Source organism: Stomoxys calcitrans, chromosome 2 (genome assembly GCF_963082655.1).
Source record: "Stomoxys calcitrans chromosome 2, idStoCalc2.1, whole genome shotgun sequence".
Taxonomy (NCBI): Eukaryota; Metazoa; Arthropoda; class Insecta; order Diptera; family Muscidae; genus Stomoxys; species Stomoxys calcitrans.
In genome coordinates this window covers 132,325,085-132,349,798 of record NC_081553.1, presented here as the reverse complement: position 1 = coordinate 132,349,798, position 24,714 = coordinate 132,325,085, and the positions used below count along the sequence as shown (strand labels likewise).

The 24,714-nt window shown below is 38.8% G+C and overlaps 1 protein-coding gene across 1 annotated transcript; it reads left to right on the top strand.

The window, feature by feature from the left end:
* The first annotated feature begins 13,061 nt into the window (after nt 1–13,061).
* Nucleotides 13,062–14,347, top strand: LOC106087929 (guanine nucleotide-binding protein subunit alpha-11). Its single transcript, XM_013253147.1, has one exon. It carries the CDS (start codon nt 13,185–13,187, stop codon nt 14,253–14,255), a length of 1,071 nt encoding a protein of 356 aa, XP_013108601.1. The 5' UTR covers nt 13,062–13,184; the 3' UTR covers nt 14,256–14,347.
* The last annotated feature ends 10,367 nt before the right edge of the window (nt 14,348–24,714 follow it).

Genomic DNA, 24,714 nt, shown 5'->3' with positions numbered 1-24,714 from the left:
AAAAATAGTAAAATTTTTGCTTGCTGATTTAGCTAACCGAAATGTTTGCTAATACAGCAGCCCTATGTTTGCTGAAACAGCAGTAATGTCTGCCTTCTCATTTTGAGCAACATTTTAGCAAATGTTTTTGTTGTTTTGAGTAACAAATTTGGTTGAGTGCATCTTAACTTTAAAAAATTAAACATTAAAAGACGTTCCCTTTTGTAAGGCTATTTTACGTCTTTAAGTACTGTACACTGTTGTCTTGTCCCAGGTCAATTTCCGAACAATCAACGATATTTTTATCTTCTTTAGAAATTATTGCCTTTAATAACAAGACCATTTGAAATAATAATCCTCAATATGAAGAAAAATATTTTTCACAAAAGGGAATGTTTCTTTCAAATGTTAAGTAATTGATCATCTTTAAATTATTTTTGCTAATCCTTGACTCGAAGGTTTAAAATAAAGACAAAAAATTTTGCAGCACAGTTTATGGACCGATTCAGACTTTATTTGACACGTATGTTGGCGCCCTCTCGAGGCCCAAGTAGTATTAAAACGAGATAGGTTTATATACGACCTATATCAGGTTATGATTTGAACAATACTTAGCACAGTTGTTGGAAGTCGTAACAAAACATCTCATACAAGATTGCAGGCAAAACGGATAAGAATTGCGCACTGTAGAGGCTCTGTATATGGCAGCCTTATCAAAACATGGACCGATATAGGCCACTTACAATCCCAACCGACCTACACTAATAGGAATTATTCGTGCAAAATTTCAAGCGCCTAGCTTTATTACATACACACGGACAGACGGACGGACATGGCTAAATCGACTAAGAAACTCATGGCGATGTCATGGGGACTTGGAACAATATCTCGATGTATTACAAACGAAACCGTTGAGGTGGATGTTTGTTGTTGTTATTTGAAGCCCGTCTGCAATGTTTTATTCTTTCCTTTTTATACCCTCCACCATAGGACGGAGTACACTTAAATTTTCTTTTTCGAGGTTACTTTTTAGTATTAAGAGCGCACAATGAGTGCAGTCCGATTCAAGTTTAAGCTCAATGGTAAGAGGCCTCTTTTTTATAGCCGAATCCGAACGGCGTATCGCAGTGCGCAATCTCCTTGGGGAAAAGGGATATGAGCAAAGCGACACAGAAAATATTAAAAACCAGGTTCACATTCAAATGAATAATTTGCTGAAATCGGCCATAAAAGGGAATTTGTATTAATGTTTAACACTTTTGCAATTTGGAGTTATGATAAGCTCAAAAGCCCAATTAAAGTGGTTATTAACTCCATACACAAATTATTTGAAAGTTGCCCTTCATTTTAAGCAACTTTTTTACAGTTTTAATGCAAATAAATAATTGATATTTTTCACATGAATAACATTTTTGTATATCATTGGATTAAATTGCGTATAAATAATTCCATTATGAACCTCTCTTCATTGTTGTGGATATGGTCTGTAAAGGACATACACCTAAGTCAGTAATCGGTATTTTGTGTGCTCTAAATACGAAAAAGTAACCTCAAAAAAGAAAATGTAAGTCAGAAATGCCGCTTACAAAATCCCTTAATATTTTCCATACCCCGCCCCTAGTTGGTTTATGTCTGGAATTGTGTCCCCACCTAAGTACCGGTGTCTGTTAGCCGCGAAAGCCGGGCAACGACATAGGAAATGCTCCATCGTCTCATCATCTTCCCCGCATGCCCTACACATGCTATCACTTGCCGCACCCATTTTTCATAAGTGAGCTCGTAATCCTACGTATCCTGCTTTGATACCGAATGCTTTACTGAGCTCCTGCTTTCTTCCTTTCAGTAGTAGCCTCATCTTCTCAAATTTAGGCCTCCCCTTAGAATTTTCGTAGTCCTGTCGACCGTTTCGCTGTTCTACAGTCACTCCAAGACTGTTCGTGACTTGACCGTCCTAGTTGTTATTGCCCTTATGGCCAGTTTACTGTCCGTAAAGATGTTCATATTCGGCGTCCTGGCGTTTGTACCTCACCACCTCACCCATTCCAAGATCGCCCAGATATCCGCAAGGAGGACCGTTTTATGGTTAGGCAGTCCAAAACAGATCTGCGTTCTCAATGTAGACCCCCAGGCCCACTCTATTCTCTAGCATTGATCCATTCATGTAACATGATCTTCCAGATGACATTACTAGGGTTCCGTCAACCACGACTGTGTCGCTGGCAGCAGTGCCTCGCACTCGACCTCAAGTGTCCTCTGTGGTATCCGATCAGAAACCTCTTCCATTCCTTCCAAGTTTCCTATCGTCGCCTCGATTATTTCGCGATGGTATGACCTGCTCTCATTCTCAATCAATTTCCCATCGCCTTAAGTCTCATAGCCGCATTGGCTGACTCATAGTTAATCTGTATGCCTATGGGCCGGATATCTAGAATACTCTCCAGTGCCCTAGTGGGCGTGGTCCTCATCGTTCCGCGTATGCAAAGACAACATGTTTTCTGAAATTGTTTTAAATGATGATTTTTTAAGAGCTATAGGAAAGTTTTTCAAAAAAAATCAAATAAAATTCAAAAAATGCATGAAATCTTTAATTGAAGCGAAAGTACGGCCAGTTGACCGGTCCGGAACGTGAAATAAAATGTTCACCGAACTCGCCTCTCAATAAGTCCATTGTTACGCGTGTTGTGTGGCACGTGGCACCCTCTTTTTGAAACCACATGTCATGCAAGCCAAGCTTTTGCATTTTGGACAAAAAAGTTGGATATCATCTCACGATAGCGCTCACCATTCACAGTTAAGATTTGCATCATCTTTGAAGAAGTACGGTCCAATGATGCCACCAGCCCATAAACGGCACCGAACTGTGACTTTTTCTGGATGCATTGGTAGCACTTGCAATATTTCTGGCTGATCTTCAATTCTGCTTATTTACGTAACCATTGAGCCAAAAATAAGCTTCGTCGTTAAATTTCTTCGCAGAGCACGCATTTTTATAATAAAATTCTATACTTTGCAAGCGTTGTTCGTTTGTAAGACGATTCATGGATAAATGATAGACCGAACTGAAAATGTTTGACAGTGAAACAAAACACGAAACGTGCGTGAGCTGTTTAAACCAGTGTTGCCAAAAATATAATAGCTAAAAAATCAACGCAGTCCACCAAAATACTAAGGCGTTAGCAAGTATCGGTCTTATCAAGATTCTGTAGAGCCGGATTCAGGCCCCCTAGGCCTGTCTACATAGTGCCCAACATCCGTGAACTTTCTCAGTACGCTCCTGAATATGACACTTTCAATTCAGTTCCCTGTCCAAGATCACTGCTAAGTATTTGACATAGAGCGTGGATACTCCCTATCAGATTTTTGACGGTATCCCCTCTATACACTCATCATTTGTATGGGTTCCACACATGTTCGAAAATCCGATCGTTGGGACCGATGATCTGGTGGAAACCTACCGGGTACACTGTCGGTATTGATGATGAGCTCATCTCTGTTGTGCTTCCTTGCCACTCTGGCGAAAGAGGGCGGCTGCTTACTATTCTCAGCGACCATCTTCCTCTTCTGTGATGGCTGTGACCTCCTTTTGGAAGTCCCAATCCTCCATGAAGACTCAGGGGCCGTGCGCGCTTCATTCGTCCTTGTTCCGATTTATCGCCCTCCGCAGGGTACTGTCTGGAGTTTCCATTGCGGGAGGTATGGGTTGGTCTTCCCAGAGTACTTGAAAGCGGGGTGCTCGTTTTCTTCTTCAGCGTCTTAGCAGTGTTATGGTCTTCGGGAGATCTGATTCTCTTCCCAGCTTTCGTCGAAGTACTTGGGATGTCAGTTCCATTCCTTCTAGCATTCTGAGCTTTCGCCCAATGCGGAGCATACCCCTCTGTCTCCTTCGTCGTGTCTCGGATTGCTTTCTCGGTCTGCTTGTGAGCGTAGCTGAGCCAACGCTCACTTCTGCCGACATCCCGATGTCCTCATCTCTTGATTCGGCTACGATGACTGTTTCATTGATACTGTTGCCGCCTGAATCCGAGTCGGAAACTTGACATGAACTGTGCATCCCTGGTTTATCCGCCTCTTCCTCATTTATTAGTCTGACGACTAGTTGTGCGCTTGAAGCATTGCTCTCGACTACACGTGCCAAGACACCCACACCTATAAGAGGGGAGGACAACATGCTACGGTCCGATGTCACCACCGCAACTATTGAGTCTTTGAGCCTACTCCAAAAGACTTTAAATTTTTCATAACAGGTAGTACTTTTCCGAGATACGTATATTTTTCTTTGGTCAATCAACGGCTACATAATTATCTGGCCTTATTAAGAATATATATTTGATCGTCGTAAAATTCTAAATTTTAATCAGACCACAATAAGAAATAGCTGGCATGTAAACCAGGTAAGGTTTTCTTTTTCGAGGTTACTTTTTAGTATTTAGAGCATACAAAAAGCTGGGCTTCGTGAGATATGGACTGGATTGGGGTTATACTACGACACACACCACATTTCAGGCAGAGCTATGTGCCATAACGATAGATGGAAAATAAGATTTTCGAATTCATTTGTTGTTGTAGCCATATTTGTATGTGGAGGTAGCGATCCTCGTCAAGCTCCAAAAGTGAGCAAACTCGTTCCGATCCATAGGACGGATCGCTGCGGAAACGATACGGCCATTGATTATTTAAAGACGCCAATAGATCGCCTTGTATTATCGAGTATCTCAGGCAATCAGTATTTAAGCAAAAGTCGTTGCCTCCCGGCCTCTCACTGAGACTCCACTCGATACCGCTGATTGTCCGCAACTGCAATTGCAACTACTCCTTATACAAAACATTCCACTATCCCCAACCAATGGTAGCCGGTAGCTCTCAGCTGAGCTTCTCGTAATGACATGAACAACTAACAAATTGCAGTTCAGAGTTTCAACCCGTGCCGGGTCGAAATCAGTATGTGTATATGGCGGCCCCCAAAGCCGTGGGTTCTAGTACAGTGAGTTCGAAGCGCGTGGCGGAAAGTGTAGAATCCCTAAAAAGACCCCAGTTTAACGACATAGTGTTAAGTTGGATTAGCGGATATGCCAGTGCCCTATTGTCGTCTACACCCTACTCGCTTCTTGTAATTTCTTGTTAACACATCTATCTCACTTTTTCTTTGCTTTTCACGACAGTTCAGACCTTTTTGTGGTGGGCTACTCATTCAAGCTTAATTATTAACATTAAATTGTAATAATTCCACAGAGAAATCATAGACATTTTTTTTAAATTTCAAGTTTTACCAGCTGACACAAAAACGGAACGTAAAATTTTGTTTTTACTGAATTCTACTTTCCGGTTGCGGTCGACAGACGTTCGGTAATCGTTTGCATGTATTTTCACAAAGCAAAACAAAATAGCTGACACGTTTTCCTACATTAACGGTATGTTTACGAGATCATAACCAGGCCTTAAGTGAACGATGTACAGTCCGATGCCTTTGCTAATATTCCATCTACCTGCGCATATTGTTCTTTCTTTTAACGACTTTGATTTGAATCCTCATTTACAGCAGTCAAAAATACCTTCACGGTTGAAAAAGTTGACTTGAAGTTGTCGTCATCTACATTGTGCACACGTAGCAATGAATAAAGATTTGGTTAACCAAGAGATTCATATATTTGTACCACTAAGACCCCTCCCCGCTTGTAATATGTAATACATATCATTTTGTACCCGCAATTAATCGATTGAAGTAAAAATGTTTATTTATGGGAAAAATACAATTGAAAATATTTTTATATCTCCGAAACTATAATATGCATCAATGTATTTGCTCATCATTTCGTTAACATTTTAAGTTGCAATCACACGATATGTGCGTCACATATGCGCTATCACCTTCAGTATTTAGGAGATTTTCCTTATGTACGTCAAATACGAATAGAGCGCGCTCTAATCGCCACGTATTCTCATATGTATTTCTTTTTTTTGTGCACATGTGTCTACATGTATGTTCGATAAAATAAGGTCTCAGTTTAATCCAAAGAGTTGCATATTTATTCGAAAATCCATTTTTCATATTAAAATTTTCGTGCATTTATACGACGTGTGCCATTTTCAGACTTGCTATCTTTGAAAATACGTATGACAATTCATATCGTGTTATAGCAACTTTAGCTACAGCGGTCAAAAAAAGTATTCATCATTCAATGTTTTTTTTTTAATAAGTCTACAAAAGACAATTGGAATAAAAACATATTAAACTAATGATGCAGTAGTGCTTGTGTGATATATATGTACACAATTTCATTGTTTTTAAAGAAAAAAATAGTATTTATTGGAACAAAAAGGGCCATTTTACAGCTGAACACAAAAAATTAAACAAAAAAAGTATTCATCATAGCAAAAAAACAAAAAAATAAATAACATAATTTAAAAAAATTAATACTTTGTTATTCGACCACCGCGTCTTATAACTTCTTTTAAACGGTTTGACATCGATTGGACTAATTTAGCGGTTATATTTTGGTCTATATTAGTCCATTCCTCCATTATCACCTGTTGCATTTGACTCTTGCTCGAAAAATTGCGCGTTCTCAATTTGCGTTCGAGATGTTCCCAAAGATATTCAATTGGGTTCAAGTCGGGACTTTGAGGAGGAGTTTTAATGACTTTGGGGCAGTTATACAGCATCCACATCTTGGTATTTAAAGCAGAATGTTTGGGGTCATTATCTTGATAATATTGAAAGTTATTACCAAGCCCAAGTTTTACAGCACTATCTTTTAAATTCCTCTTTAAAATGTCAATGTAATACTTATGATCCATTACTCCATTAATAATTTCAAGATTTCCCACTCCTGAAGCCGCCATACACCCCCAAACCATTAAACCACCTCCACCATGTTTTACAGTAGCAACTGTGTTTCGTTCTTCAAGCTCTGTATTTGGTTTTCTGTACACTATGACCTTTCCATGGCACCCAAAAAGATTAAACTTGCTCTCGTCTGCAAAAATGACTGTTTTCCAAAATGATTCGGGCTGTTTTATATACATTTTTGCGAAGTTTAGCCTTTTCACTCGGTTTATTTTATTTATAAAGGGCTTCTTACGTGCAGTTCTTCCTCTGTATCTATGCCTTTTGAGTGTATTTCGAATTGTTTGTGTAGTAACTTCCTTCCCTAAATATTCCATAGTGTTTTTACGAAGAATGGTCGCATTTGTCTTCGGAGTTTTCTGAACTTGCCGCACCAGCCAACGCACATCTCCAACTGAAAGTGCTTTTGGTCGACCAGATCTTGGTTTATTGTCAACAGTTTTCGTTTCTGTCCACTTTCTGATGATGGATTGTATAGTAGATCGTGGTCTATTTAATATTTCACTGATAGTTTTTTGAGTTAAACCATTCCTGTGGTGTTTTATTATCAAAACTTTTACCTCATCAGAAACCTCGTTTTGCTTACGACCCATTTTGACAAAAACTATATTTTCAATGAAATTAAATATTTGCTGTCAAGGGCAAAGCCTCCTTTACTAAATAAAACAGAAAAGGGGGATTCCCAAATAATATTTGAATTTGACTTTGATGATAGCACATCAATGATGAATACTTTTTTTGTTCTGTTTTTGGTGTTATTATATAAAATTGCATTTTTTGCGCTAATTAAATTTATTTTTTGAATTTATTTTAAAACATATTACGAAAAATAAACTATTGCATAAAACTGCATTATTTGTTTACTTTAAATTTGCTTCAATTACCCAAAATAAGTGAATTTATTATCAATTTTGCTAATGATGAATACTTTTTTTGACCGCTGTATATCTACTATATTTATCTTTTAACGACTTTTTTACATTATCCATCGTTGCAGATCGATTCGAAAACGATTCCCAACGCAACATTTTTGACTGCTTCCCACAATTGCATTTGTAGACCGCACAGAAAAAATATAGACCTAGGTTTGACCGACTAAATATAGTATTAAATCGTAAAAAACTTTTTAAAAAAGGTGTTATTTGCTTTAATAATTTTGTACATTGAAATTCGATATTCTTTTGTATCACGCCACGTGAATGGTAAACAAAGCATACCTTGAATATATTTTTAGTTGTAGGCATTAAATGGTTATTTAAAAGTATAAATTGTGCATTGATCAAGATTATATTGTGTTCCCTTTCACACATATGTAATGCAAAAAGAAGTGTGAATGAGTCAAATATATGTCTCGCTTCTTTCATAAACAGAAACGGCAAGAAAAATAGAAAGTGTAGTTTTTTTATATCTTTATAATTATAATAAACTAGCTGGACAGGGCCCGATCCTCTGCGCCTTCTTTAATATCTTTTTAGGGTGAAGACACTTCGCCCTGAATGTGGATATCGAATTCGTGCTAATGTAGCCTATGTCTGCCTATGACGCTGAGCGCCTGCGTTTGAATCCTGACGGAACTTCTGACAAAATTTAAAGCGGTGATTATCCCCTCTTAATGCTTTCGGCATTTGCGAGGTACCATGCTATGCATAGTCATGTAAAAAATTCTCTCCAAAGAGGTGTTGCAGTGCGGCACGCCGTTCGGACTCGGCTATGGAAAAGGTCCCTTATCGTTGATAAACACTAATTGATGTGTGAGAAGTTTGCCCCTGCTCGGTTTCTGGGTAAATTTTTACTCTACTTCCAAATGCCTTTCTTTTGAGTCCTATATTAGCGTATTGGTAAATATTTCGGGTTTAGAGGGTATTTCGGGGGTGGTCACTTGGCCATTAAAGTAAATATAAGATTCGTGCTCTACTTTCTGAAACATTTCATATGAGTCCCATAATGGCATGATCTGTAAATAAGTTGTGATTGATTGATAATAGGGATGTATTTTGGGGTGTGGCGGCTATCCAAACACATGGCCCCATATTGTCGTGATTGGTCCAACGAACGCAATACCAATCTCCGAGATCTGGTATTTTTGAAATTAGGGTAATGAGAAATGCTTTTCAGGGGAGACATTTCGACCCAAATATGGATATCAAATACGTGCCTACCCCCAAATCCCTTGAGCCCCAACGGTATGAAGCGTTTGCAGGTTGTTTTGGGGCTGGGACGGCCACCGGCACTTTGCCCTGAAAATAGATATCAACTTAGTTCTTTACTCCCAAATACCGTTAATTGGAGCTCCATATTGCTATAGTCGGAAATAAACTTCAGTTTAAGGGGTGATTTAGGGCGTACCCCCAAAATTGGATATCAAATTCGTCTTCTACTCTCAAGTACCTTTCATTTGAGTCCCATTTTGCCATAATGGGTCAATTAACCTATTCGACGTATTTTTAGGAGGAAAAGCGCCACCTTGACATGAACGCAAATTTTAATATCATATTATTAATGTACTCCCAAATATCTTTTATTTGAATCCCATATAGCCATCGTCTGATATGGTCATTTTGGGGGTATTAAGGGGTGGGGCGACCTCCCATTACGTGGACCTATTTTTTATGCCATATTTGTAATCTACTGCCAGATACTCTTCATTACTTTTTGATTCTACAGAGCAAACAAACAAACCGAGTCTCATATTGTCATAATGGGCCGTATGCCCATTTTGGGCTCTTTTGGGGGTGGAGTGACCCCCAACACTTCGATCGGATTTTGTATGCCAGATTCGTAATCTTCTCCCGAATACTCCTTTCATTTAAGCCCCATATTGATCTGAACGACCAATTTGTCTGCTTTTAGACATTTTGGGGTTAGGGCGACTTCCTGGGTACTTGAACCCAATTTTTTATACCATATTTGTATTCTACCTTTCAATACCTTTCATTTGATATCCATATTGACTTTATCGGTCCACTTGTGATTTTGGGTGATATTTTTTGGGTAACGGGGTCTGCCTCTTCCGATATCACAAATTATAAAGCATATTTCTTCTTTCTGATCATATTCATAACATACTCAAGAATACCTTTCATTTGAGTCCCATATTGTCATGATCGTCAATTTTAAGATGTTTTGGGGCTGGGGTGGCACCCCAGGTACTTGGACCCAACTTTTATTTATTCATATTCTACTTTTGAATACCTTTCATTTGAATTCCATATTGTCGCGATCGGTTCACTTTCATTTTTGGGTAGTACTTTTGGGGTAAGGGGGAGAGTCCGCCCCCTCCAGATATCAAAAAATTTTATAGCCTATGTTTCCTTCCCGACCAATCTACACAATCTATGAAAATTTCAGGGTAATCGGTTCAGCCGGTTTTGAGTCTATACTGAACAAACAAACAAACAAACACAAATTGAATTTTATATATAAGAGAATAATTATAAGTTCAAGTAAAAAAAATATTTTGTGAGAAACGTTATGTTAAAATAGTGAAAGGCAGAAAAACGTGGTATTGGGTTGCCCAAAAAGTAATTGCGGATTTTTCATATAGTCGGCGTTGACAAATTTTTTCACAACTTGTGACTCTGTAATTGCATTCTTTCTTCTGCCAGTTATCAGCTGTTACTTTTAGCGTGCTTTAGAAAAAAGTGTAAAAAAAGTATATTTGATTAAAGTTCATTCTAAGCTTTATCAAAAATGCATTTACTTTCTTTTAAAAAATCCGCAATTACTTTTTGGGCAACCCAATATTTATTAATATTATTGACATTATCTTATTTCAATAGTTTATTATCCATATAGAGATAATTTTGACTAGGAAAACGGCGCTAAGGACTGAAGATAACATATGTGAATCTAGATTTCGTGGCATTATAAGTAAAATGCTGGGATTGGTATTTATTTTGATTCATTTTAAATATGTATAGAAATTAATTAGTTATAATACTCTTTTCAGACCATGTCCCCGATAATGAAGAGATGCTCATAATGGAAACGCGCAAAAAAATAAAACGTTTGAGCCATTTTTATGAGAAACAAAGTACTTTTATTACGAAGTTTTTATTTTATTGTAACTATGTAACGTTTCGCTTCAACATAACATTATTGAATGTAACTAACTTAGTTTATTGCAAACACTTTAGCAAACTCGCCTACGATAAAATTACCTTTGTTTTGTTGTAAAACCAAAACCACTTTAACGACAAAAATGTTTCGATAGCCGCAAACGATTATTTGTTCACCGGACCATTAATTATTCTCTTGTGTCCCTCCTACGTCAGTGATGGGTAAAACGTCATGAGCGAATGGTAAACTCGGAAATTGACAATTTTTAAAATTTCGCCATAGGTATGTCAAATGACATAAATCATTAGATTAACATGGAGGGCTTTTAATGTTATTGTGCATCATAACATCGAAATAAATCCAAATATACTCTGGAAGAGTTTGACTTACGAAGTTAGGTCTATTGTACTTATAATTGGTAAACATTTGAGTTAGAATTATGGTACAACATTAAATTAAACTTGGCGTTCTTTCAATATGCACAATCTTTTTTTAAAATTAAAAAGAATATACATAAGCATGATGTTAAATAAATTTATAAGTAAAGAAAAACTTGTTGAAACCCCGAATAATATTTTATATATAAAGAATGAAAGGTTTTGTCAGTGTAAGAAGACTTCATATTTGTCACAAATTCTTGCATGAATTTAACCCAAAAAAACGTTTACTTTTTCGTAAATAAAATCCATCGATTTTCAGAAAAGAAATTTACTGCGTATAAAACATGAAATATATTGCTGTTCAAATTCAGATGCGTGCTTTACAATTTACTCTAGTTGGAATGGTTGTAAAGCACAATGATCCATTTGACATCTCCCGCTGATGATTTTTCTTGGTCGAAAATGAAATCGCGTTACGGGAAACCAGTCAAATGCTTCTAGCAACAACACACTTTTGCTGACTTTTAAATGTTTTTTGCTATACAATTCTTTGAATGGAAAGCATTAAACAATGTTTGTTTAAGTTCAAACGATTGGCTTGTTCCTTTCTCTACCCCCCTCCTTTGAGCGTGTTCACATAGCTGGACGTAGAGGGAGGAGCTCTTATAGTTTTCCTACAACCTGCCATGGAGCTTGTTCGCAAACACGGATCGTAGGGGGATTCTTCCCATTCGCCCAAATTCCTCTACAACCTCTACTTGGCGCTGTTCGCTCAGCCGGACTAAGGAAATATTTATTAAGAGCACTTTCTATTTCTACAACTCTCTTAGGAGCGTGTTCGCCTTGTTCGGATGTAGAGAGAGACTTCCACTATCAAAACGACGCCTCGAAGCAACTTCAGTGAATTTTCCTAAAACACTCCCAATCTAAGTCTCACACCGCAGACATTGCGCATCTCTCACCCTTTGTCTTTAAGGTAACTATCGCCTGTGTTGAAATATCACACACTTATAAAGACAACCCTTTGTTTCAAGAAAAAACCTAATCACCGGTGTTTTATTTGTTTTTAAATCTCTTTAACATACACCCACCCGTCTCACCACGGCACGCTCTCACGCGCTCCCTTACAATGTTCTAAAGCAGGACAATATCCTGCAATGGAATCTCAATTGCTTAATTATATATATATGTACGCAGTAAATTTCTTTTCTGAAAAACGTTGGATTTAATTACGATAAAAGTAAACGTTTTGCCCTTTCTTTAAACGTGCTTAAAATAAAGGGAAACTTTCAAATAATTGGCTTAATGGAGTTAATACCATAATTCCAAATTGCAAAATTGTTAATCCATAATACAAATTCCATTATAAGACCGCTTTCAGCTAATTTTTTAATTGAATGTACAAAAGATATGATTTTTGCAACGAAAAAACTCAAATTGAGCCATTGTGAGACGGTCGGACGGACAGGGCAGCATCAACTTCAAATGGCGATCATCGATATTGTTCGTTTGTGGGGTCTTAGACAAATAGTTCGAAATGTAACAAATGGAATAACAAAATTAGGAAACCCCATCCTATGGGAGCGATCAACAAATAAAGAATTTGAGCATATCTTTACCCATTCAAATGTTATAGAATTATTAGCGGGATTTTTCGAATTGGTACCACTGTGCAACGCTAAAAGCAAATTCAAACTGTCCCTGTAAAATACATTTTACTTAGATCACACATACACAAATAAACCATACGCTTGGTTGAGTGATTAAGAATTTATTAAAAATTCATTGCTAACACTCAGTCACCAGCGCTTACAACTGACATAAACTTTCGCGTAATTTCGAACGACTTTTGCATTTAAAAGTAGACTTTAAGCTTACGGGCGGCAAAACGGTAACGAGCATATACAAAATTTTGGGTTAAGATGGATTGCTGCCTGGATTGCTTTTTACCAGAGGTGGAACGCCAAAAGCGGATCATTAGCAAACAAATAGATGAGGAAATAGAAAAAAAGAAGCGCCAAGAAAAGAACCAGATCAAATTGTTGCTGTTGGGGACTGGAGAATCGGGTAAATCTACATTTATACGACAAATGCGTATCATATACGACAAAGGCTTTACGGACGAGGATAGTAAAGGCTTCATACCAACCATCATGCAAAATATATTGGAGTCTATGAAAACAATGATTGGGGCCATGAGCTACTTCAACATTGACTATGAACTTCACTCCAATATAAGAAACTCGCAGGTGATTAAAAACGCAGATAACGAAAAATTTGCCAGCCTAATTGACATGTACCTTACGGCCATTAAAGAGCTGTGGAGCGATGCCGGCATCCAAGAGTGTTTTCTGAGGCGAAGCGAATATCAACTGATGGATTCCATTAAATACTATTTGGAAAACATTGATCGCATTGCCTTGCGCGGGTATATTCCCACTCAGGACGATATTCTGCATGCACGCGCAGCCACCTCCGGTCTGGTTGAGTATAAATTTAAGATACAGAACGTTGATTTCCTTATGGTAGATGTAGGCGGCCAAAGATCGGAGCGCAAGAGGTGGCTGAATTGTTTCGACAAAGTCCAGGCGATTATTTTTTTGACCGCCATCTCAGAATACGACCAGGTTTTAATGGAATCGGATCAACTCAACCGTCTAGTGGAATCGAGAAATGTTTTCCACAAAATCTTAACATACGAATGGTTCATAAAGACTTCCATTGTTTTGTTTTTCAATAAAATCGATTTACTTGAGGAGAAAATTATGTATTCAGATTTAGATAAGTACTTTCCGGAATTCCAAGGACCCAAACACGATTATGAGGCAGCCAAGCAGTTCATAGCAGGTATGTTCGACGATGCGATGTCTAATAGGAAAAACAAATACCCACATTTCACCTGCGCAACAGACACGAATAACATCAAATTTGTCTTCGATGCAGTTCGAGATTCGATATTGAACGACAAACTCGATAAATTTGGTCTGTTCTGAAACAACGGTATTGCCAAAATAAACATGCACTGTATTCAAATTTGTAGCAAATAAAAGTATTCATAATAAATTATATTTCATACAAAACAGTACACATATGATGTATGTAATGGCGTTAACAAAGGGGTAACCCCCACCCACCCACCAAATATAAAAGTATGGTACAAAAATAACGCAACCACAACATTTGCTCTATTTGCTATACACAGAGCGTCAACAAAAAGTCTATATATTTGATATCAACAACATCAATATTCTTCTACATGCGCATTTCAATTGGCAAGCTAGTGGTCTGGCAGCAAAAACGAAATAAAGCAAGTCGATCGAGCATTGTCCGTCTGTCTGTCGTTCTGTCTGTTTTGAACAATATATGAAATCGGATCAAATTTGTTCGTACGATTTGGACTTATACAATATTACAATAATTTAGATATTCTTCAAGAGTCATAAGGGTATGCAAAAATGTTGTTCGATAATGTCTAAATTAAATAGATTATCTAAATTTGATCCGATTTCATATCCCATCCGTTATTTCGTCTTCCGCCGGAAGACATCATCGAGATTTGAATAAATTACTACAACAATCGAATAAAGAATTAAATATATACACCACAAAAATACCTCGAGCTCGAATTTTCAAGTAGAAACAATAAAAATACGAAAAAAGTGGAATATTTCAATAAATTCTCTAGTAACTTCAAGAGTCATAAGGGTATCCAAAAATTTGTTGAAGTTACTGGAGAATTTATTTAAATATTCCACCTATTTTCGTATATGTGTTGTTTCTCATTGAAAATTCGAGCTCGAGGTATTTTTGTGGTGTATATATATAATTCTTTATTCGATTGTTGTAGTAATTTATTCAAATCCCGATGATGTCTTCCGGCGGAAGACGAAGTATCGAATAAAGAATTAAATTTATACACCAAAAAAAAACTTCGAGCTCGAATTTTCAATAAGAAAAAACAAAGTTACTAGAGAATTTTATAAAAATAAGTTCAGATATTAAGGTATGTTGCCATATATGCGTATGTATCGCCCAGTGAAAATATAGACCCAAATTTGACCGCTCAAATATGACATATAAAAATCTTTTCAAACAAGGTGTTAACCATCTAGGCTGGTATCCGTAGGTGGTTACAGACTTTATAGATCCGACCGGGATAGCAGATATAATATAGGTATAGATAGCGGATATAAGACACTAGCTGAACCAGACCCGCTCCGCTGTGCCTTGTTTTACTTAATATGGAACAAAAGTATCCGTTGAATATGTATTTTCGATAGTTAAAGAGCCTTTAGTGAAATACCCTGCTGCGAAAATAGTATATGTATATCGCTTGACTAACAACATAAGAATATAAATGCCTTTATCTGAATCCTATATGATCTTTATTGGTCTATGCTTTGGTCGGAGGGTTTAGGGTCATTGACGTTTGGGTGTTTGATATACTCTATTCTTAAAAGACTATTTCAGCCCGATATTGTCAAATACCATTTATTTAAACCCCATATTGCCATTGGTTTAAGGGGAGTTTATGGGATGAATCGTCCTCAAACACTTGGCCCCAAAATTTTTTACTCGTTGGGGGTGTTTTGGAAAAGGAGCGGTGCCCTAAATACAGGGTCCCACATTTGGATATCAGATTCGTCTCAAATACCTTTATATGGACCCCACATTGACGTGGTAAATATGCTCGATTTAGGGGTGTTTTTTGGGTAGTGGGGTGGACCACCAAACACCCTAAAATATATCAGCATCGTTCTCTACTCTCAAATATCTTTTATTTGAACCCAATATTGGCATTGGTCTGAAAATTGGATATCAAATTTGTTTTCTAATCTCAAATACCTTTCATTTAACCCCTTATTGCAAAAGTCAGCAAATATGTCCGGTTTGGGGTATGGGCCCTAAGACCCAAATTGTCATGGCGAGCAAATACGTCTTATTTGGGGGTTGTTATGGGGGTGGGACGTCCCCAATGTTGACCTCAGATTTGTGGTCTACTCCCAAATACCTTTCATTTGAGCCCCATATTTCCATAGTCGGCAGACATGTTCGGTTTGAGGGTGTTTTGGGGGATGGGGCGACACTCAGTGACTTGGCTTTGAAAATATCTGCCAGATTCCTGTTCTACTTTTAAATACCTCTTAATTGAGCCCCATATTGCAATTGTCAGCAAATACCTCCTATGTAAGTTGTGTTATGGAGTTGGGGTGGCCCCATAGACACTTTTTCCCGAATATTGATATCATATTCCTGCTTTACTTCCATAGTCCTTTCATTTAGCCTCATATTGCAATGGTCGTATATTTGTCCTCTTTTGGGGTATTTTTGGAAGAGGTGCTCCGCCCCCCAATCAGACACCATATTTGGATATCAAATTCGTATTCTACTCGCAAAAACCTTTCATTTGAGTCCCATATTGCCATGGTCGGTAAATATGTCCGATTTAGGGGTGTTTTGGGGGTTGGGGTGGTCCCCTAACACTTGGTCCGACAATTGGTTTATCAGATACGTTTTCTTATCCTAAATACTTTCATTTGAGTCCCATATTGTCGTGACTCAAATGATCCCCATTTGGATCCCCATCCAAAATGTGGATACCAAATTTTTACTTTTAGGTTACTATAAGAGACCACACAAAATTTCGATTCAATCGCACCATTCATCACCGAGATCTGGCGTTTTTGAAAATAAGGTTAAGTGGGAGATATCAACAAATCTAGTACCCTATTTTCACCACGGGATCATTATGCAGCATCAGTGAAAATTTCATGGAAATTTGTTCAGCCGTTATTGAGTCTATAAGGAACACACAAACAAACATAAACAAACAAACCGACAATGATTGTCTGCTCATTTGGTTACTCCATGGCCTTGTTCAAAAAAGGCTTGAATGATTTGTAATAAAAAATTGAACAGTATTAAATTGTAATCAAAAAAGTTAAAGCTATGTTCAGAAAAATCGCATTAAAGCTGTTTCAATTTTAATTAATTAATTTTTAGTTTTCAGTTTTATGAAAAACAGCTGTTACATGAAAATACAAAAGCTAACACCAAAATGGATGAAGAAGGCAGAGGTAAGTAAAAAATAATAATATTGTTTATGGGTAATTATTAAATTTGTTTCATTGCTATTTACTTTTAATAAAGATTCAAGGTAGCAGCCAGGTACAGAAAACTCGCCAAATGAAGTTGTAATTTTAAATACCTTAAGTTGGTTGTTCTACATTATGCTATGTACTATGTTCGTTTTTTGAGACACTAAAAAAATCTCAATGATAAGTAATGAGGGAATGGTTTCACGCGAATAACTGTTACAGCCGGCCAGGTTTGACGGTATTAAGATGTCAGATTTTTGTTTGCATTCTCTTTGTTGTCATCTTCTTTCTCGCATATTTTCTGCTCATGTACGCACACGTATGCACACAATTTCTTTGTGTGTGTCGGCGAGATGGCGGATTGCACCGTATCATTTGTGGTTGTTGTAGAAAAGAAACCATCTTTAATTGTTTCGTCATGGGAGGGAAAATGCTGCCATGGGATTGATGGGTCGCGGCAATTAAACAAGTGACTCACAGTGGGACTGGAAAAAATTAGTGCAAATTAGTCTGCCAATTGTGAACGGATACAGATATCTTCAATGATAACACAGTGACGGTAGCCGCCACATGACTAAATACAGAGCTCCTTTTGCCTCACATCAGTGGTCGCAGCAATTTGTCTAGCCACAATATCCAGAAGCATTAGGTGTACCATTAAATTCAGTTCACCAGACCATCTCAGTTCGAAGAGCAGCATTCTGACCATTCTAAATATTATTACAATGCGTGTCACAGCTGAATAGACTACACTGCCGCAGCATAACTTACCACAGACCGGATAATTGCTTGGTACATGGTTTGTCCAAAGTTTCTTTGTCAGCACAAAAAGTGCTGCCGACAACTTGACTTGAGAACGTTGTTTGATGGCATGTAAAGCACTTGTAATCCTATGCAGCCTTCGAAATACATGCTGATGCTCAGAGAATGGAAATTGTCCAACGGGAGCATAGGAAGGTGTAGTCCCAGAGTACTTTACAACTGAGGACGACATTTGTAAAGTACGCGACTCCAGGCAGATTGAAATTCTTCAGCATCAGTGTAGAGATTCCGTCTGGGACTACACATGCTATCACTAGCCTCACCGATTTTACATAGGTGGGCTCGTAGTCCTATGTATCCCGTTATGATACCAAAAGCTTTACTGACCTCCTTCTTGCTTCCTTTCAGTAATAGCCTCGTCTTCTCACGATGTGGATCCCCCCATAGGATTTTCGCCGTCCTACCGATCGTTTCGCTTTCGTCACCCACTCCCTTAACTCGGAATGCGTCGCTGTCCCACAATGTTGCATGCGCATTCGTCGCCCACTCCCTTAACTCGGAATGCGTCGCTGTCCCACAATGTTGCATGCACATTCGTCGCCCACTCCTTTAACTCGGACTGCGGATTTTGCCATCATCAGATAAGGCGTTAATCTCCTTCTTACACTACAAGACTGTTAGTGACCTTACAGTCCTGGTTGTTATTGCCCTTATGGCTATTTTACTGTCGGTAAAGATATTCAAACACGTTAGCACCACACCACTTCACGCATTCCGTGATCGCCCGGATCTCCGCCTGCAGGACCGTACTATGGTCAGGCAGTCTAAAACAGATCTTAGTCCCTGGGTTCTCAATGTAAACCCCCACCCCCACTCTGTCCTCTAGCTTTGATCCATCCATGTAACATGATCTTCCAGATGGCAATACTAGAGTTCCGCCAATACAAGATTGTACCGCTGGCAGCAGTGCCTCGCACTCGACTTCAAGGTTCATCTCAGGTATCCGATCGGTAACCTCTCCCATTCCTTCCAGGTTTCCTATCGTCGCCTCGATTATACCGCGATGGCATGAGCTGCTCCCATCCTCAATCCATTCTCCCATCGCCTTAAGTCTCATAGCCGCAGTGGCTGCCTCACACTTAATCTGTATGTCAATGGGTCGGATATGTAGAATAGTATCCAGTGCCCTAGTTGGCGTTATCCTTATCACTCCTCCTATGCCAAGACAACAGTTTAAAGCCCCCTCGATGTCAATGCATACCGCCAGAGTATACGTTTTGGTATCGAGGGATTCTTCTATTTTATGCACAACCTCGTGCAGGGCAGTCTCCACCGACCTTGCCTTGACACAGACATGCTGTGTGTATTTGAGCAGTTCGCTGGATGTCCTACTCTTTATCATGGTGTCCAAAATATGTTCCATGGTTTTGAGTAGAAAGGACGTAAGGCTTATGGGTCTGTAGGCCTTTGGTGTCGCATAACTTGTCTTGCCGGGCTTGGGTATAAACACCAAATTGCCTCCAGGCTATCGGAGTATATGCAAGTACTAGGCGCGCTGTGAAAATTTTGGCCAGACAAGGAGCCAGATAGACTGCCTCTTTCTGTAGTAACGCCGGAAATATTCCATCAGGTCCGGGTGACTTGAATGGTTTGAAGCTCCTCAAGGATTCCTTCACCATAAATTCCGTTATTATAAACCTTCGCTCAACGTTATTATTCCAAGATTCCGGAGTCTCCGTTATTCCCTTCGTATTCTGTGGAAAATGGGTTTTCATCGAAAGCCTCAACATTTCCTCCGTTGTCTCTGCTCTCACTCCCATGTCGACGTGTTCTGTTAGAAAGTCTCCGGACCTCTTTCCCAATATTGCGAATTTCGCCGGTCATCTAGGATTTTTCTAAGGCTGATATCATTTCCGGAAGAGGACAACTATCTTCGAAGGACCCCACCAGTGCAGTCGTAATCCTGTTGACATTTTCGTCAATGTCTTCTATCCTTGGACAATCTAAATTATCTTGCCCAAGTATTCTTCTGAGTAGCCTTCCGAATTTTATCCAGTTGGTTTTCAACTTATTCCGGGAGCTTATCGGATTCGGGGCTGGCCGTGCTATCCAATCCTGAACCCCATCGATTCACATCTAATACCTCCTCCCTAATCCTATTGACAAAGGTAGTTGTGTTACCAATATTAAGTGTTATTAGGTCGTTAGTATTCAAGAACTCTGCCAGGAATTGGCCCCGCTTATGAGTGTTGGTACTACCCCACGAAATATTAATACCTCGTTTCCAGTCTGTTTTGCGTGGGTGGCGGTGTCGTAGAGTCGAAAGGCAGATAAAGTGATGCCAGGTACGCTCCACCGTCTCCCTCACCACTGTTACATCCAACGTTGACAACTCTGGGGAAAATATATAACTCACATTTGTATGACACTTAACGCAGGTCATCAGCAGAGTACCAGTGTAAGCATAGAACAATTAGTAGTTGATATGGTTCAGTCCTGAAACCTTGTTCCGTGTCGTCCATGGCTCCTGAATTAAGGCAATATGAATCTTACCTTTGCTGATTTTCTCCATCAGAGCGTGTGTAGCAGTCTCGCTCCGGTGGAGGTTTATCTGGATTACCTCAATCATTGGTCCTCCAGTAAATGGGAATCTTGAGAGTAGGTGATGATGATCGTCTGCTCTCTGTTCTTCAGACTGCATTAACTTTCCTGTCACTGCACTGCCTGATGTCATTGTTTTAGGTTCTTTGCCTAGTCTAGTCTTCCGACTCTTTATAAAGTCGGTAATGGTTCCATCGTCGGGTCTCTGTTCGTTAAGCTGTATTGGATTTCCATTTTTTTTTTTATTTATTTGCTCAAATGTTAGCCAAGCCCTAAGACCTTATTTGATTAATGGACTACATTTAATTTAAAATATTATAAAAATTTTTTCTTAAGTATAAATATATAATAATGAAAGGCTACTCAGTTTCTGTACTGCCTGATGTTTCAATACTAGGATCTTTGCCTTCCAAATCTTAAGTAAATGGGCTTCCTGGGAGTAGGTGATGATTTCATCATCGGCCCCCTGTCCTTGGGTTGCATTGAGACTCCTGCCGCTGCGCTGCCTAATGTTGCAATATTAGGACCTTTACCTATCCCAGTATTCCGAATTTTTAAGTCGATGATGGGTCCGTCGTCGGGTTCCTGTTTGTTAGGCTGTGTTGGATCTCTCGCCACTGCACAGCCTGATATTTTAGTATTAAAATCTTTGCTTCTTCTAGTCTTTCTTTCGGCCCTCTGTTTGTTGGATGGTGTTGAGTCACCTGCCATTGCACGGTCTGATGTCGCAGAATGAAAATCTCTGCCTATCCCAGTCTTCCCAACCTTGAAAAGGACAGCTTTGCTCCCGTGCCATGGTTTTAGTCTTAGCCAAACTTGTCACGGAGACTTGATCAATGCCAACCACAAAAAGAGTTTCTTTCTCCTTCTCCTCTGTGGAAGACCTTCCACTTCTCTGCGACCAAACCTTCGTTTTGCTTGCCCAAGAATCCCAACATGCGTTCCGTCGCAAATTTACTGCCACATCCCTTGAAGAAGACCGCCATCTATCTCACCAGGTCGAGCTTTGCGCCCTCCCAGGAAGCGTGATTGCCTCTGAAGAGCTGTTTGACGGTATCAATACATTCCGCCGACACAAAACGCAGCGTAAGGATGTCTCCTCTAAACTCGCAGCTTATCATTTGTATGGGTGGACCCTCTACAGAGTTCCACACATGTTCAAAATTCCGATCGTTAACCAGATCCTCCACTTGAGACGGATGATCTGGTGGAATCCTACCGGATGCACAGCCGATATTGATGAATGCATAAGACAGCTCATATCTATTGTGATTCCTTGCCACTCTGGCGTAAGAGGGCGGCTCCTTACCATTCTCAGCGACCATCTTCCCCATACGTTAAGTGTGGTGAATAATTTTTGAATAGCCCAGGGGCTAGTAAGATTTTTGACAGAACAGCAAATTTTAACGTTTCATTGAGCAAAGTCCCATGTCAGTAATTGTAAATTCATTAGTATTTTGGTAACCAACTTGCGTGCGGCTTAACTTAGCCGCCTGCGTTTTGGGCAGACGTCACTAAATTTAAACGACTTATCTGGCATAAAATAAGTAAAATTATTGTTTAATATCATTGGTAACGGGATTCTAAAATGTTGTTATTTAACAATAATGGACAAAAGTACAGTTTTGTGTTTGTAGTTTATTGAAATCATGGCATAATTACCAGGTAGAGTACCGTTAGCAGCTGAGTACAATTTTTTCTCGCGAAGTACACTATCTGTCAACCAGTTTCGGTTGTGTATTATAGTTAAGAATAATAACACACAAACAACGAAAAATGGCGCGAATTAGTAACATACTCAAAATCAGAGTTGCACTAAACACTGATTTTGACAGAAAGTGCTCTCAATATTTTGTTGTTGTGTGTTATGATTCTTAACTATAATACACACACACAACCAAAACTCGTTGACAGGTAGTGCACTTCGCGAGAAAAAATTGTACTCAGCTGTTTACTTCAAAACATATTTTCATATGTTAGTTTCGTTTGTATCACACTACATGTACTACTCAACATGTGCTAAATTTGACATGACATAGCACAACTACATGGCGCGTAATAGAGCCTTGCTCTCGTAAACATACTGTAAATGTAAGAAAACGTGCTTTATGAAAACGCATGCAAACGATTACCGAACGTCTGTCAACCGTAAACGGAAAGTAGAATTCAGTAAAAACAAAATGTTACGTTCCGTTTTCGTGTCAGGTGATAAAAATTTAAGTTCAAAGAAATTTCAAAACTAAAAATTTATGTTTAGAAAACTCCTATTCTCCTATCAAATCCTGTGGCATTTGAACATTTATTGTTAATAATAAAGGTTGAATGGGTAGACAACCATGAAAAGGTGGCCATTCCGACTTGTTGCGAAAAGTAAATGTTTTGAAAAAAGTGAGGCATATGTGATAACAAGAAATTAAAACAAAGAAGGGGTAAACGCCAATACGGCGCTGTCGTATCCTCTAATCCATGTTAGCACTATGTCGTGAAACTGGGGTCTTTCCAGGGATTCCACACACTTCTCAAAGCACTTCGACCTCACTGTACTGGAGTCCACGGCCTGAGGGCCGCATATACACATACTGATTTCGACCCCACACGCGATGATTATAAGTACCACATCAGTTGAAACTCTGAGCTCCAATTTTTTTGGTGTTCAACGTCATTACGAGAAGCTCAGCTGAGACCCACCGGCCGAGTCCACAGCTGCAATTGCAATCGCGGACATTGAGCAGTATCGAAAGGAGAGTCTCCGTGAGTGACCGGGCGGCAACGTCTCTTGCTTAAATACTGAGTGCCTGTGATACTCGATGTGACAAGGCGATCTATTGTCGTCTTTTAATAACCAATGGTCATAATGTTCCCGCGGTGATCGGTGACCGGAACGAGCTTGACGAGAATCGCTACCTCCACATACCAATTTGGCTAAAACATCAGCAACAACAATTGATTTCCAAAACTTTAAATCCCTTCCCAGAATTTCTTTTGCGTCTATCATTATGGCACATAGCTCTCCCTGAAATGTTGTGTGTACATTTGGCCGTATTCTGTCTCCCCGTACGGCTGAGGGCGATGACTGTCGACCCATATCCTCGTTGTGAAATGCCCTTTCAATATTCGAGAAGAAGAATTCGCCGCCATCGCGTACACATTCAGTTGGAGAGAGGTCTCAACTTCTCACATCACTGCGTAGAGGGCCGTGTTCTCCGACCTTCCCTTGAGTTATGACTGAAGTTCTTCGACGTCAGACCCTCTCTCACCTTCAGGTCTTTTTTTGTTAAAAAAATTGTTTTGTTTGAAATGTCGAATGCTACGTTTTGTAATAAGCATAATTGGCTCTTTACATTTAGGATACATTTGGTCTACACTTACGAGAGCATAATCAGGTATTTAAGGAAGATACCTCACAAGTATCGCCAGTATTTTTTTATTTTAAAACAATTGTTTTCCTAAGTAAGCAAATAAAAAACCAAACAAAACAAAAATCAGCAGTTCTATAATTTTCTTTGGAAGTGGTTCGCGTACTTTTGCTTGGAAATTTTTCTAAAGAGAGTAAAATGGCAGAAATCGCGATACGGATAATGCTTTTTAACAGCATCACACATTTTACCTCATGGCTGGTACTATGTTCGTTTTTCACCGTTGAAAACTCAGTTTTCGCGATTACTTTTTTGAAACACTACACAAATAACAATGATAAAATAATAATTTTATTAAAATTTCCCCATAAGTAAGGGGGAATGTCGTACTGAATGAAATCAGTAAGTTTTTTGCTAATTGAAAAAAAGTAATAGGCGAAAGATTTCCCGAAAAGCGAATATAATACCTACCTTTACTTTTGAAAGTTATTTGCTGTGCTACTCTTTGAATAGAGAGACGGACAATATCCTGATATTAAATCTCAATAATATATTAAGAGAGAAAAAAGAAAGGGCAAACAAAGTTAAAGAATACTAAGCAGTCGGCGGCACGAATTCACCTGAAACTACAATAA

Excerpts from the sequence above, each read along its gene's own strand:
- LOC106087929 (XM_013253147.1), top strand. The coding sequence starts at position 13,185 with ATGGATTGCTGCCTGGATTGCTTTTTACCAGAGGTGGAACGCCAAAAG.